Here is a 16,508-nt window from a genome sequence, read left to right on the forward strand (position 1 = left end):
TTATCTTAAGGGAAAATATGTAAAGGAAATAATTTCTTTTGAGTAAATCATACATTCAAAAATGAATTTCAAATATTGACTTTCAGAGATAATAAGCAGATCAGTGGTTTCCAAAGATTGGGCAGTGGAAGAGCTGACTAGGTGAAGCATATGGGAATTTTTGTTTAAACTACTCTGTATGATACTGTAATGGTAGATACATGATACTATGCATTTGTCAAAACCCACAGAACTTTATCACACAAAGAGTAAATTAATGTATGCAAATTAAGAAAAAATCGTTTAAGAGGCTGTGAAAGTTAGGCTCGGGTATCAATTTAGCCAGTGATGACGCCCCAGTGTTCTGTTGCTGTGGACTTAAATCACCAGTATGTGAAATTCATATACGGCTAATTACATTTGTGGTTGGCTAAGGGGAGTGCCCTCCACAATAAGTAAGCTTTAATTTAATTAGCTGGAGGCTTAAAAAAGAGAGATTAGAAGAGAGCTCAGCAGCTCAGCATACCTCATCTCAGCTCAGACCTAGACATTTGGAGATGCAGAAAGGAATCACCCTGGGGAAAGCCATTTGAACCCAGAAGCCAGGAGGGAAGTCCTGTAGATGTCCACCATGTAGAGAAAACCAGAGGAAAGCCAGCTGCCTTTCCTCTGAAGAACTATAAAATTGTAACTAAATAAATCCGCTTATTAAAAGGTGATCCATCTCTGGTGTGTTACATTCCGGCAGCTTTAAATAACTAATACAGAGGTCATGAGATCCCAGGATGGAATGCAAACTGTAACAACAGAATCTAACTGTATTATAAATGTATGAAACCACCTCACTGAATGGAGTGGGAAGGAAAATACTGACCTGAGTAACTTTGGAAACGAGCAGAGTCTGTAAAACTAATATTAAAAAGAATTGTCATAAGCACAGTAGTTGATAAGGTTAACAATTCTGAAAGACTATTCATGTACACTGGAATTGAACAGTTAAGTAAATGGAAGACAGATAGTAGAAACCAGTTTTTTATTGTGAGAGTTTATAAATAAGCAAGAGAAGTTAGAATCATTCATGTTGTAACGGATTAGAGTTAGAAACATCAGTATATTCATATCACATATGAACTCATAGAAATATATACAGACATGTGTATTATATGCGAGTTAGTATACCCACTATTAGTACTTCCTTGGTCTGTTAGCTGAGAGGGCCTAAAATAAAGGACACCCCAATAGCAATGAACACAATTAGCACCCAGACCTGGTTACTAATACCATTTTCCAATAAAAAGAACTAAGATTCCTTAGAGAAACGGCTTCTAGACCTGGGGTAAGGTAATAAAAACTGGGATTGGCTGATTCTAGGACTGGTTCAATTAAGATAAGCCTGGAGAATTAGTAGTGCCAGACATTAAGGAAGTACTAAAAAAAAAAACACAATAAAGGGGGTATGTTAAAGGGACACAAGGCACCAATTCAAAAAAATTCCAATGGTCAAAGTTGGAATGACTTGAGCAACAAATGAATAGAGTGGTACTGTACTATAGTTCAAAATATAAAATAAACATCCTTGAGTCCATATTCATATAAATAAATAAGTGAATAAATAAATGAATAAATGGGGAGAACAGAAAAATCACCCATACAGAATTCTCAATAATTTATGTAGATGCTTTGCCCTCAAGGTGGATCATAACCATCTCCTCCCCACCTTAAGCGTGGGCTGTGCACAGTAACTTCCTTCCAAACAGTACAGTATGGAGAGGGTAAAAAAAACAACCTTACAGTAGGGGAATATGACAAATACTACCTAAACCAGGTGATTAAAGTCAACATCAACAGTGATATCATACTGATATTATGATATATATCATATAGCATATATGATATGCTGATATCCCTGATAGAATATGATAAGAATGGCACTTGACCTCTGCGGTCTTCCCCTCCCAAACTCAATCTAATTATGAGAAAAATACCAAATAAATCCAAATTGAGGAACTTTATACAAACACTTAACTAGTACTCCCTCAAACTGTCAAGATCAACAAAAACAAGGAAAGTCTAAGAAATTATCACAGCCAAGACGAGTCTGAGGAAATACAATACTAAATGTAATATGGCATCCTGGATCAGAAAAAGGACATTAGATAAAAACTGAAAAAATCTGAATAAAATAAGCACTATTATTTAAAACTAGGATTTTTAAATAACTGATAATAGCATTATTAATATTGGTTCATTAACTGTGACAAATGTACCTTACTAATTGTCAGTAGTAGGGGAAACAAGGTGTGGGGCAATGGGAACTCTTAGTACTATTTCCACAATTTTTCTTAAATCTAAATTTATTCTTAAAAAGTTTATTTAAAAGAATCCACTTTCATAGCGTCACCTACATTTTTACTTTACTAATCTATATAAAATACAACTGTTAATACTTATTTTTAAAAACTCACTTCAATTCTTTTTCTGTTTGTTGTAGTTGTCTAGTGAGCAGTCCATGTTCCTTCTTCTTGACTTTAACTAGGTTTTCATGATGAGAAAGAGACTCTTTTCTGACACTCAAATCCCTATCCACATGCTCTAACTCAGTCTTCAAAACATGAATTTTTTTCTCATTATAATACAGTTGGAAAAGCTGCAGTTGTATCTTCTTCATTTTCAGTTCTTCAAGGAGACTCTGATAACGTTCTGCCTACAAAACAGTACAATTCAAGGATAGTTATAGGGAGAATATTTAAATTGACCTTAAACTCAACTATTGTTCTAATAAATGATCTTTAATGAATTTTTATTTATGTTGAGAAACAGGATTCTTACCCAAAACAATATTATTTGGAGAGGGTTTCTTGGTACACTTCTAAAATAAACTTCTAAAATAAACTTATCATTTATCAGTTTTATGTATTGTGTATTGTGCTGGGAATACAAGGGAGAACAGGAAAGGGCCCTGCTCTTGTAAAGTTTATATTCTAGTGAGGGAGCAGGGACAGAGTCAGGTAATAAACAAACAAACAAATAATAAACAAGATAATTTCAATCAGCAATAAATGCTACAAAAGAAACAAAATAGGATGATGTGATATGTGTATTAAGGGGTGTGTGTGCAAATTTAGATTAGGGGTGTAGACAGCAAATACCTGCCTAAGGAAACAGCTTGTTAATCAAAACTTGAGAGAGTATCAGCTATGGGAATAAAAAAGACATACAGCAACTTAAGGGGAAATAACAAAAGTAAAAGCTCCAGGATAGGATGGAGCTTTGTGCGTTCAATAAATAAAAAAGCTCAAAATGTAGGAGAGTAGAAGTTAAAGCCTGAGAGGTGAATAAGGGCCAGACTAAATTGAATCTATAGGCTAGATAAAGAGGCTGGATTCTAAGCGCAGTGGAAAGCAAATGGAAAATTTTATGCAGAAGAGACAGGAATCAATTTGTATTGGAAAAAAATCACTCCAAACTCAAACAACTAACAATCATATGCAAAGCAACTATACTGTGAAGGGTACCAAGGGATAGTGTAGATCAGTATTTGCAAAGTGTGGCCATGGCTTTCTAGGGGTTGCTAAGACCCTTTTAAGGAGTTCCTGATGTCAAAACTATTTTCATAATAAGATTTCATTTGTCTTTTTGGGGGATGCTGGAATTTGTACTGATGGAACAAAAGCTAACAGTGGATAAAATCTCAGCTTTAGTACAAATTAGGGCAGTGACACCAAACTATACTAGGAAGTCACTGTATTCTTCACTGCCACACACATGTAGTTTTTTTAAAAGTCAATTTCACTTAAAAATGTACTTGATGAAGCAGCAAAAATTAATTTTATTAAATCCTGACTTTTGAGCAAAAGCCTTCTTTTTCTCTTTTTTTTGAGCAAATGCCTTTTCAATATTACATGTGAAGAAATGGGAAGTACACATAAAGTACTTCTGCAGTATAATTAAATGTGAAGGCTGTCACAAGGAAAAACACCTGAGTGACTGAGTTGTACTGCAAACCAAACCACACACACTATTCATGGAATTCCATTATTACGTAGAAGAACAAGAGACTTCATTATACAGTCTTGGGTATCTGGTCAATATTTTCCAAAATTGATTGAAGTGAGACTTTCACTTCAAGGAAAAGAACAGATATTATTTCCAATAATAAAATTTGACTTCCAAGTGAAATTCAGAATTTTAGAAAACTTGTATTGACCGTTATGAGCTTCACAAATTCCCAAAACTTAAAAAAAATTTTCTGATAAGATCGGGCAATACTAATGAATGTGAATTTTTATATTATATAAACGAAATGTGCTTATATTTGGAAAATCTCCCTAAACTCAGTGAATCAATATTTTCTAAATGATCAGTGCACAATTTTATAAAATCATTCAAGGCAAAAGATTTATTCATAATGCAAGAAATATCAATAAATTTTGATGTAATCAAGCACAAAAAGTTCACTGAGATGGCTTCATATTTCACATTGAAATTAATCTTTAAGAAACTACTACAAGTCAAGTTTTGGCATAATATCAAAAAAAAAGAAAATACATTCATCCATTGGGTTGTGGTATATTGTAGACATACAAGAGAAAATTATTCAGCCATAAAGAACAAAATACCGATAAATGCTATAGTCTGTATGAACCTCAAAAACATGCTAGGTAAAATAAGCCAGACACAAAAGGTCATATAATGTATGATTCTATTTATACAAAATATCTAGAATAGATAAATCCACAGAGACAGAACACAGATAGGTGGTTCCCAGGGGCGGGGTGGGGGGGAAGGGAGAAATGAGAAGCAACTGCTTAAGGGGTACAGGGTTTTGTTTGGTGATGGTAAAAATGTTCTGGAACTAGACAGGGATGTGGTTGCACATTGTGAATGTACTAAATACCACTGAATTTTTCACTTTAAAATAGTTCATTTAATGCTATGTGAATATCATCTCAATTAAAAAAGCATACCCACAGTTATCCAAAAAAGGCTATTAAGATACCCTCAATTTTTCCATACATATGTGTGAAGCCGAATTTTCTTCATAGATTTCAAACCAAACCTCATATAACAAAAGACAAAATACAGTAGCAATTATGAGAACCCAGATGTCTTATATTAAGCCACACATTAAGGAGATTATAAAAATATAAAACAATGCTGCTTGTGCTAGCTTGAAACCGTTATCAACTCCAGAAAAGCCATGTTCTTTTAATCCTAATCCAATCTTTTGGGGCAGATGGATTGTTTGGGTGGGACCTTTTGATTAGATTATTTCCATGGAAATGTGGCACTGCCCATTCAAGATGGCTCTTAATTTTACTGGAGCTCTTAAAAGAGCCCACACAGAGAGCAACCACCTAGACACAGACATTTGCAGATGCTTGTAGAACCACTAGAAAGCCACTGGAATCAGAAACTGAAAGCAATGCAACTGCCACTCACGTGCCTTCCCAGCCGACAGAGAATACCCTGGATGTGATCAGCCTTTCTTAAGCTAAGCTATATCCTCTTGCTGATGCCTTAATTTGGACATCTTGCTGGTCTTAGAACTGCCAGCAAGTAACTTATAAATCCCCTTTATAAAAGTCAATCCATTTCTGGCATAATGGATTTTAGTAAACTGAAACACTGTTAATTTTTTTATTTTGGAAAATTTTTACGTTATGTGAACATAAGTTAACATAACATAACAATAAGTTTATTGTTATTTTTACATAAATAATGTAAAACATTTAAAAAATGTCTCAGTTTCAACATCAAATATGATAGATACAACACATATAAACAAAAAGTCTTTGCAGTGCTCCATAATTTTTAAGAGTGAAAGGAAATCAAGATTCAAAAGTTTGCGAGCTGCTGCCATCTTAGTTATATAGCATACAAGGTTACCTTTAGTTAGGAAAATTGGAGATTTTGAGAGTTTGGGTTTTTCTGCCTACAGGGGAAGATCAAGCCAAATAGGGGAAGATATGACAAAAAGTTTATCTTTAATGAATACTGGGCTTTATTTATTTTATGTTATTAAAGGAATAATCTTGGTAACCCTAAGACAATCCCCAATAATTCTAAAAGACAGAAAGTTTTTATATCTGACCTCCAATGAGTTAACATCTCAATGACCTTACCTCTTCCTTCTCTAATTTTGCATGTTTACGTTCTGCAGCTACATTTTTTTTCTTATTAAAATTAAACTGTGCATCCTCTTCGGCCTTCTGTAACTTTTTTTTCTTTTCCTCATATTCTCCTATTAGCTCTCCAGAAGTGCTGATTTCCTCAAAAAACTGGGTTCTTTCTTTGGGTTTTTTCATTGAAATCAACTCTACAGTTCCCTTAAAAACAGGAACACCAAGATATAAAATATAGTGATGCAATTCTTTTTAAAAAATGTGAACTGAAAATACAAATACAGCTACTTACCTGAAAAACCAGACAGTTTCTTGCTTTGACTATTATGCCTATCTTTTCCAACTCTGCTACATAAGCAGAACGACTCACAGGATTATCATTGAAATGAAATTCTGAGCATCCCCCTAGAATAAAAGAATAAAGACTTCTACTAGATGTCTAAATGGTAGACATACCTCGACAACACTAAAGCCTTAATAAAACTGTTTTTCTCATTGAAATGGCCAGTTACGTAATAATATACAAGTTAACAAATACATTTAATCAGTCAACAAACATCGAGTGTCTACCATATATATATGCAAGACACTATTCTACAGCAGTGAACAAAACAAACAAGTCTCTGATCATCCCAAAGAATAAGGAAAATAAGTGCTGGCAAGGATGGAGAGATATAGGAACCTTCATACATTTTTGGCAAGAATATAAAATGTACATTTAGAACATGTAGAAAAATTTGGTAGTTCTTCAAAAAGTTAGACACAGAACTACCATATGACTGGCAATACCACTTCTAGAACTGAAAGCAGAACCTGGATAAATATGTGTACACCAATGTTCTTAGCAAATTTCTTCATAATAGCCAAAAGGCAGACTCAACGCAAATGTCCATTAGCACATGAATGGATAAACACACTGTAGTCTATCCACATAATTGAATATTACTCTGCCTTAAAGAGGAATGAAATTCTGATACACACCACTACATGAATAAACTCTGAAGACATTTATATTGAGTGATATAAGCCAGGTACAAAAGGACAAACACTGCATGATACCACTTACCTAGAAATAGCTAGAATATACACTCACAATGACAGAAAGTAGCAGGGGCAGGAGTATGTGGAATGGGGAGTTTATGCATAACGGGTATAGGATTTAGTTTTCATTTTCTCTTTATTGCTTTTTTTAAATTATGGAAATATATATACAAAAATTTTGCAGCCGAATCACTCCCAATCATATCATTCAATGGGATTAATCACATTCACAGTGTTGTGCTTCCCTCACCACCATCTATTACCAATAAAGAGTGTTATGTAATTAGAAATGTTCTAACTGAGCCAAAGTGACAACAGAAACAACCACCACCAAAACCAAAACTGTTGAGCCTATATTTAGAGGCTAAGTAAGCTCCTAACATAGATGGAAAAAAAAGTTTTCAGGATCATTTACTCAGGAAACAGAGGGATTGCATTGGATATATTCACAAAATATAAATCCAACTATTTCACTCATTCCACTATTTGAAGGTAGAAAGGACTGCCTATACAAGCCAAAAACATACAATTGGGACATCACTAAGAAAATTAAGTGAACAAACATAAAGAAGCTCAGAATGAACTTTTATGGCTTCTCTTTGTCTTCAAAGTCAGCTTTTTCCTTCATTGTAACACCCAGGTACAAAGACACTATTTGAGAGTAGGGGGATTTGAACAAGTATGTCTGTTTAAAGAAGAAACTCAGTGGAGAAGCCCTGTCAAACAGGGTACTTGTTTCTGAAATTTGCTATTCAAGAGAAAACAAGAACCTCTAGTTTCCAATGCCAGTGGAATAATAAATCATACCCTTCAAAGAAAGAAAAAAGAGGTAATCTGACTAATTCTTGAAAAATCAAATGACTCATAAACAAAAATTTACAAAAAATACCTCGAATAATTCTTGTAAATGTTTTCTCTTCTTCACCCTCCTCCAAATATACAATTTTTACACTTGCAGAAGAAGAAACAGGTTTTCCAATATGTGCTCCATGAATAAGTTCTTGAATATTTTTCACTCTCAAATTAGCGGGTTTTTCTCCCATTACAAAACTAAGTGCATCCATCACATTAGATTTTCCTGGGGAAGAAAAGAGACAGGGAAAAAAAGTTAACATTAAATACCTTGTCCAGAGCCTGAGACACCAGGCCACCAACAGAAGTGAAATAAAGTCTATATACATTTTCATAGCTCTGTTTTGTCAATATTCAAAATACATGTGACTGAAAAATGTCATGCAGATCATTGGTTTCCTCTCTGCAGTATGGTAGGACATTATAAATTCCTAGATCTAACCCCAGTTCTCTCCCATTAGGTATTATCTCACGGTCAATCATCTAACTTCTCTGAACTTATCTCCATTTTATAAATATGGAAACTATCACCTAAAGCATTAGGCTAGCACCAAACCCTCACACACTCAAAAAAAAAAAAAGTTAACTAAATCCAGAACTTTCTCAAAGGTTAGACTGAGGTTGCAAGAATATGTACCTACTGGTATGAGATGGCATGCAGAAGGACGTTAGCAAATAGGCCTGAGACTGCTATCGTTTGGAAGGCCTGCTGACAAATTTGGCTGACATTGAGAATTTAGATTATGGGAGGGTTCCAAACCATAAGAATGGCTCACTATGCTTAAACTACTTATGCAAACAATGATTTATGCTGAACACTTGCCTTCTTTCCAGGAGTCTAGAACTTGATACATGCTAACTATATGACCAGCCCCAAATAAAAACCCTGGGTACTGAGTATTTAATGAGATTTCTTGGTAGAAAACATTTCACATGTGTTTTCACAACTTGTTGCTGGAAGAATTAAGCAAACCCTGTGTGACTCCACTGGGAGAGGACACTAGGAACTTTGCACCTGGTTTACTCAGGCTTCATCCACGAGCTTTTTCCCTTTGCTGATTTTTCCTGGTATCATTTCACTGTCAAAAACTATAGTCACAAGTACAACTATATATACTCTGAGTCCTGGGAATCCTCCTAGTTGATTATCAAACTTGGAATGGTCTTGGGGACTGTCAATTCAGATGGCAAACTCTTATCCAACCATGAGCTCCATTTTCTGCTCTAAGACCATTTCCAAGGAAGTGTCAACACAGATACTACAATTGCTATTTAAAATAGCTTTCTTTTTCATATTCTGTCCCCCATATTCACAAGCAATTCCAATTCCCAATGCCAGAAGTGTTAAAGGTAACATGAACAAAGAGAAAAGAATACTATCATCACTGGAAATATGTCTTAGTTTTAGAGGTTTATGATCTTTGCAAAAAAAAGAATTATATGTGGAAAGTCCTGAAATCTATGTGGCTCAATTTCAGTTTACAGGTATGAAATATGACTTCTTTTGTAAACTGATAATCCATAGACTGATAGAATATACAGGACAAAATGAACATCCATGATTTTAATTATTAAATTTGATAGTAGCAGAGTTAACAGGAATTCTTTTAGTTCAAGTCCTTATTTAATACTTCTTTACCCAAATTCATTCATTCAATTAATATAATACATGAAGGAGATAATTATGTCCCTGTGTAATGGAGGTTACATTTTATCAAGAGAGCCAGACAAAAAACAAAAGGGATAACTGCATATTATAATTATTATGAGGAAATAAACTGAGTGATAAACTGAGGACAACTATGGGAGGCACCATTAGATAGGATATGAGAGAACATTTATTAAATTCTTACTTGCCACCTAGTGTTTGTTTAACAACCGTCTGCTGAAAGACTGAATGAATGAATGAATGAGCCAAGTCAAGTTTTGCAGTATTCAGATTGGGGATCTCTGCTGCAAATAACTGAAAACCAGTATCAGGGAAACAATGATTCTGGAAGAGATATCTTTTAGACTACTGTAACTTGATGGTGGTGGATCAAGCATTAAAAGATATAGAAGTGACACTATCATTCTCCCAAACTCAAAAATTAGATATCTTCCATTCATTTGTCCTCTTATCCAAACAGTCACTAAGACCCTTTTGATTTCAACTCCAGATATCTCTTCTTTTCCTCTCCTTCTTTATCTTCCTTCTTTTAGTTCAAGCCTTCCTTACTCAAGAGCCTCCTAGCTGGGCTCCTCTCTCTGCAGTCTTTCATCCCCTCAAATTAATTCATTCATTCTACATATTTACTGTACACCTGTTTATCAGGCACAATGTGTCGGTTTTTTCCCTAAGGGGCTCACAGTTTTGGAGTTATATGTCTTATTTCAAAACCTATATTTTTTCCACTAAAATCAGAAAGTTGTAATACATGTTAGTAAGTTCTAAGATCACATTAAAAGTACATGGACTCTATTTAGGTGAATTACACTAACTGCAAGTGGCTCTGAGTAGGCTTTGCAGAAGAACTAATTTCTGAGCTAACTTTTAAAGGGTAATTCGGGGTGGGGGAGTAGGGATGATGCTTAAGGAAAGGGAATGGTTTGCTCATAGGTACAGAAGGATGAGTGAACATAAGTAATTCTAGAAAGGTGGTGCAAAGCATACAAAGTTGGGAACGGTAAGAGAAAGCTGGAAGAGATAAACAAGAACCACAATATACTAAAGGGAACTGAACATTATATTGAAGACTAAGAAGAATTTCATAATCCATCAGCCACTGAAGTACTTGAGGAATAACAGTGACTTGTCAAGATATTTTAGAAAATTTTCACAGGTATCACCCAACAGAAAAATGGGCAAAAGACATGAAAAAGCAATTCAGAAAAAAGAAATACAGAAGACTCTTAAACATAAGAAAAGATGCTTAAGTTCACTTATAATGAGAGAAATGTAAATTAAAGCTATAATGACATCTACCAGTCTGGCAGAAAACTAAAACTTTGCAACCCCCCCCCCCCCTTTATTTTTTGGTGCAGTAGGAGGGAAAAAGGCCCTCTCACACATCTCTGGTATAAGTACAAAATGATACAACCACTATGGGGGAAATATCTAGCAATAGCTGACGAAATTATAAATTCATTTACCTCTCAAGTCAGAAATTCCACTACTAGGAATCTACCCCACAGAGACATGTGCACAGTTACACAATAACAAATTCATATTTTTACAAATCATTATAGATTGGTTGTAACAGAAATACACAGAAGAGACATTCAGACATAAACACACACATAGAATATTCACATATTGGTACAAGGGAGGTCCAGGACTTGGCAACTGAAAAAAGCAAAGTGCATAACCATATACATAATATGCAACTTTTTATTTAAGAAAAAGAGAGGAGTTTGAAATAAGAATACACACACATATTTGCTTACATTTGCAAAAATAGAAATACTGAAGGATTAACAAAAAACTAATGGTTTCACTAAAGGTGAAAAAGAGTAGGACACAGTGACTGACTGAATTGAATGCCTGATTGCCTCTCCAGATCCATTCTCAACTCTGCTTTCTGCCCTTTATAGGCTCCGACATCTTCTGACTTCCAGTTGGAGTCAGCTAATGGGAGCCCTGGCACTAGACAGAAGGGAAAAGAGTGAGATCAGGGTATTCATTTCCCTACTGCTCTCCTTGTGAGGTTGCCTCTGGCTGGTTGTGTCCTTCAATAAGTCACTGCCCTTTCAAAGTTCCTCCTGGGTATGTCCCCCTGTGGCCGCAGGGATGGTGTATTGGTTTGTTAAATGCTGCCAGAATGCAATATACCAGAAATGGAATGGCTTTTATAAAGGGACTGCATTAAGTTACAGGTTTACAGTTCTAAGGCCATAAAAATGTTCACACTAAGGCATCCAGAGAAAGATATCTTGACTCAAGGAAGGCTGATGTCTGTCACATGGCAAAGCATGTGGCTGGTGTCTGCTGGTCCTTGTTCTGAGTTCCACTGGTTCCAGCTTCTGATGCCAAGTACTTTTCTCTCTAAGTGTCCATGGGCCTTCACTTAGCAACTCCAGTACACAATGCTGGGTTCTGACTTGCTTAGCATCTCATGGGAAAGCACATGATGACGTCTGCTGGGCTATGCATCTCCAAATGTCCGTATCTAGATGTCTGCTCTCTCTGTAGGCACTCCAAGCATCTTTACATGTCTATGCTTCTTTCATCTCTGAAGCATCTGTGTTTTCTTCAAAATGTCTCACCTTTTAAAGGACTCCAGTAAACTAATCAAGACCCACCTTGAATGGACGGAATCACATCTCCATCTACTCAAAATGTCCCATCCACAACTGGGTGTGTCACATCTCCATGGAAACAATCCAAAGTTTCCATCCCACAATACTGAATCAGGATTAAAGGAAACATGGCTGTCCTCATGAGATTGGATCATGAAAAAGGACATGGGTTTTCTGGGGTACATAACAGCGTCAAACCAACACAGGTGTATCACCTCCACTGCTGCTAAGTACATGCTCTCTGACTCCTTGTGATTCTTCTACAAGCCCTTCCACATCTTTGTAATTAGCCCTTTCAGAAATAAATCCTCCTCAAATTATCCTGACTTGAAAATGCCACTATTTCCTGAGGGGACCCAGACTGATACAGAGAATAAGGGTAGAAGCATTTTTCTGTGTATACCTTTTCTAAAGAGTTTTGACTTTTGAAATATGTATGTGTAGTACCAATTTCTTAAAAATATTAATTAAAAATACCATAGGTGAAAACAACCAGAAACAAGTAAACTTAACTGAATATTAAATTGGTAACAACTATACAGAAAAATTATTTATTTCAATGCACTTAAGATCACAGAATTCTAACTGAATATCCTTGACGGAATGCATTCTAAGGACTACAAAGAAATTTTAGATTTCCTTTAACAGCTTTACTGTTTAAGTGTTATTGGTATTCCCAGTTTGGAACAGTTTTCTTTATAATGCATGTTAAAGTAAATAAGTCATTACATTATGATGTCAGGAATGAAGATTTTCAAAGTAAGAAATAACATTTACAGTGACAAAAATAAAGGGACAGTGAAAACAGGTAATGTTAAAACTGGATGGGAATTTGGAGAGTGTCTGATGTTCTTGCAGGCAGTAGGGAAGGCCAAATCAATGGGCTGAGCTTCAGTCTTGGGTTCACCCCATGAGATCTATTCTTGTAAGTGACAGGCTAAGTATACTTGGAATTGTGTCTGGGAGTCGCCCCAGGGGGCCTCTTTTGTTGCTCAGATGTGTCTCTCTGAGTCAAATTGGCTGGTGAACTCACTGCCCTCCCCCTGTATGGGACATGACTCATGGGTATGGATCTCCCTGGCAGTATGGGCTGGAACTTCTGGGATGAGCTGGGACTCAGAACTGTGGGACTGAGAGAACCTTCTTGACTGAAGTGGGAGGGAAGGGAATGGGACGGATTAGAGTTTTGGTGGCTGGGAGATTTCGAACTGGGTTCAGGGGTTGACCTAGAGGTTAGCCTTGCACATTGTAGGGATGTCCCTTTTTAGTTTATGGTGTGTTGCAGTGGCTGGAGGGAAGTACTTAAAACTGTTGAGCTGCTACAGTGTCCTTGACTCTTGAAGACAATTGTATAATGATGTAACTTTTGAGGTGACTGTGTTGTTGTGAGAACTCTGTGTCTGATGTTCTTTCTGTGCAGGGTATGGACAGCTCTATATAAAAATATGGATCAAAAAATAAATAAACGGGGTGGCGATGGCGGCGCAGTGGCAGAATTCTCACCTGCCATGCTGGAGACCTCAGTTTGATTCCCAGTGCCTGCCCATGCAAAAAAAAAGAATAATTGATAAATAAATAAATGCTAGGGAGGACAAAGGGTAAAATAGGTTGGGTAGATTGAAATACTGGTGGTCAGAAGGAGTGAGGTGGTGGGTATGGAATGTGTGGGTTTTTTCTTTTTGTTTTTCTGGAGTAATACAAATGTTCTAGGGATGGTCATGGTGATGACATAACAGCTGTGTGATGACATGGTGAGCCACTGATTGTATACCATATATGGACTATATGTATATGATGATTTGTCAATAAAAATATTTTTAAAAAATGAATGTGAAATATGAACATGAACTCAGAATTTAAAAATTATTGTTACATGAAAAGCTGCTCAGCATCAATAGTCACTAGGGAAATACAAATAAAAACTTGCGATACCACTTCATACTCACTAGGATAGCCAAAACAAAAAAGAGAGACAATAACAAATGTTGACAATGATATGGAGAAATTGGAACCCTCATTCATTACTAGTGGGAATTATGAAATGGGAGAGCCACTTCAGAAAAAAATTCGATAGTTTCTCAAAATGTTAAATGGGGAGTTATCGTTTGACCAAGCAATTCCATCTGTTGGAAAAATGAAAACATACGTCCACACAAACACCTATACACAAATGCTCAGAGCACCATTATTCAAAATAGCCACCAAGCAGAAACAACATAAATGTCCATTAATAGATGAAGGGATAAACAAGATGCAGTATATCCATGCAATGGAATATTATTTGGCCATGAAAAGGAATGAAGTTCTGATACATGCGACAACATGGATGACCCTTGAAAACATTAGGCTAACTAAAAGAAGCCAGACATAAAAAGCCAGAGTGTATGATTAAATTTATATGAAATGCCAAGAATAGGCAAATCCATAGAGACAGAAAGTAGATTAGCAGTTACTTAGGATTAGGGGGAAGGAACAGGAGAGAGATAAAAGGATGATAGTTAAAGGTTTCTCCTGAGTAATGAAAATATTCAAAAATTAACTGTGGTAATGTGTACAACTCTAAATATACTAAAAACCACTGAACTGTATATTTGAAAAAGGTGAATTTTATGGTATGTAATTTTATCTCTATAAAGTTTTTTATCTAAAATAAAAGTACTGTATTTTTTTTTAGCCCTGACCACCAAAATGACCAAGAACCAATGTTACCAAATGCACTAAGAACCTCTTGTGCTTAGAGAAGTTCCCAGAAGTGGTCTCTAATACTTCTTCTTTAAAAAGGAACCAGAAGTCACTGAAGAACTGACTTATTCCTAGTCTAGGGCAGGGAAAATTCAAAGTAAGTCTGAGAACTGGGATATCTTATGTCAGAAAGCAAGGAAGTACTCAAATGCTAACGAGGCCATAAACAAAGACAAAGGAGGCAGACTGAAGGAACTCCCACTGACTGAAGTTATAATAACCAGAGTATCAAAAACAGAAGCTATTTTGGTACATTAAAACACAATGCATCTCAAAACCACAGTGAGATAACCATTTCACACTCATCAGAATAGCTACTATTTAAAAAATGGATAACAAGTGTTAGAGAGGATGCAGAGAAATAGAAACACTCATTCCCTGCTGCTTGGAATGTAAAATGGTGCAACTGTTGTGGGAGAGAGTTTGGCAGTTCTTCAGAAAGCTAAGTATAGATCTACCATACGACCTAACAACCCCACTACTAGGTAAATACCCAAAAGAATTGAAAAGAGGGACTCGAACAGATATTTTCACACTGATGTTCATAGAGGCATTATTCACGATAGCTGGGAGATGAAAGCAATCCAAGAATCCATTAACCAATGAATGGATAAACAAAATGTTTTTTATACACTCAATGGAATATTATTCCGCCACAAAAGGAATGAAATCCTGATACATGTGACAACATGGATGAATCTCGTTGAGTGGAATAAGCCAGACATAAAAGTACAAATATTGTGCAATCTCACTGTCCGTAGTGTCAGAATCAAGCATATATGTTACCAGGGGACAGGATAGAGATAAGGAATAGGAAGCTAAGGCTTAAAATGTACAGGGTTATTATTTGGAATGATGGAAATGTTTTGGTAATGGATGGTAGTGATGGTAGTACGTTGTGACTGCAATTAACAGCACTAAGATACATATGTGAATATGATTAAAAAGGGAAAATTAGATTGCATATATAGTAACAGAATAAAACTTTTTAAAAATCCATGGAACTGGGCGGTGTGATGGTGGCTCAGTGGGAGAATTCTCGCCTGCCATGCTGGAGACCCAGGTTCATTTCCTGGTGCCTGCCCATGCAAAACAAACAAACAAACAAAAATCCATGGAACTATACTACACAGTAAACCCTGAGTTAAACTATGGATTTTAATTAACAATATAATTTTTTAAATGGGCCAGCATCAATTTTAACAAATATTCCACACCAGTGTAAGGTGTTAGTAGTGGCAGGGTGGTATAAGGGAAGTTTTTTTTTTTACTGCATATTGTTCTTATAAGCCCCCTTTTCTAATAAATTAAAAACAAAACATTGCACCAGTGAAAATCCTTGATGCTAACAAAAAAGAAAAACTCATTTTCACCATTTGAGGCAGCTATTAAGCTATTAAACTCCTTACTTTGAAAATATTCGTTAAAGGGAAATGAGCAAATGTTGTAAAATGATCATTGTCAAGAATATACAACTTCATGATATTGTGA

General features: G+C 35.7%; 1 protein-coding gene across 2 annotated transcripts in view; it reads right to left on the reverse strand.

Moving 5' to 3' along the window:
- Positions 1 to 16,508, reverse strand: part of SMC1B (structural maintenance of chromosomes 1B) — a 161,015-nt gene that overhangs the window by 139,330 nt on the left and 5,177 nt on the right. Inside the window, exons 2-5 of one of the 2 annotated variants that reach the window (XM_077169161.1) lie at positions 8,035 to 8,223; positions 6,397 to 6,509; positions 6,105 to 6,308; positions 2,445 to 2,683 (exon numbers count right to left, since the gene is read on the reverse strand). In XM_077169161.1, coding sequence (XP_077025276.1) covers positions 2,445 to 2,683; positions 6,105 to 6,308; positions 6,397 to 6,509; positions 8,035 to 8,223 — 745 coding nt within the window. The remainder of the gene's footprint in view (positions 1 to 2,444; positions 2,684 to 6,104; positions 6,309 to 6,396; positions 6,510 to 8,034; positions 8,224 to 16,508) is intronic. The other variant, XM_077169162.1, reaches the window with a different exon arrangement.

The sequence above is a fragment of the Tamandua tetradactyla genome, chromosome 7 (assembly GCF_023851605.1).
Source record: "Tamandua tetradactyla isolate mTamTet1 chromosome 7, mTamTet1.pri, whole genome shotgun sequence".
NCBI lineage: Eukaryota > Metazoa > Chordata > Mammalia > Pilosa > Myrmecophagidae > Tamandua > Tamandua tetradactyla.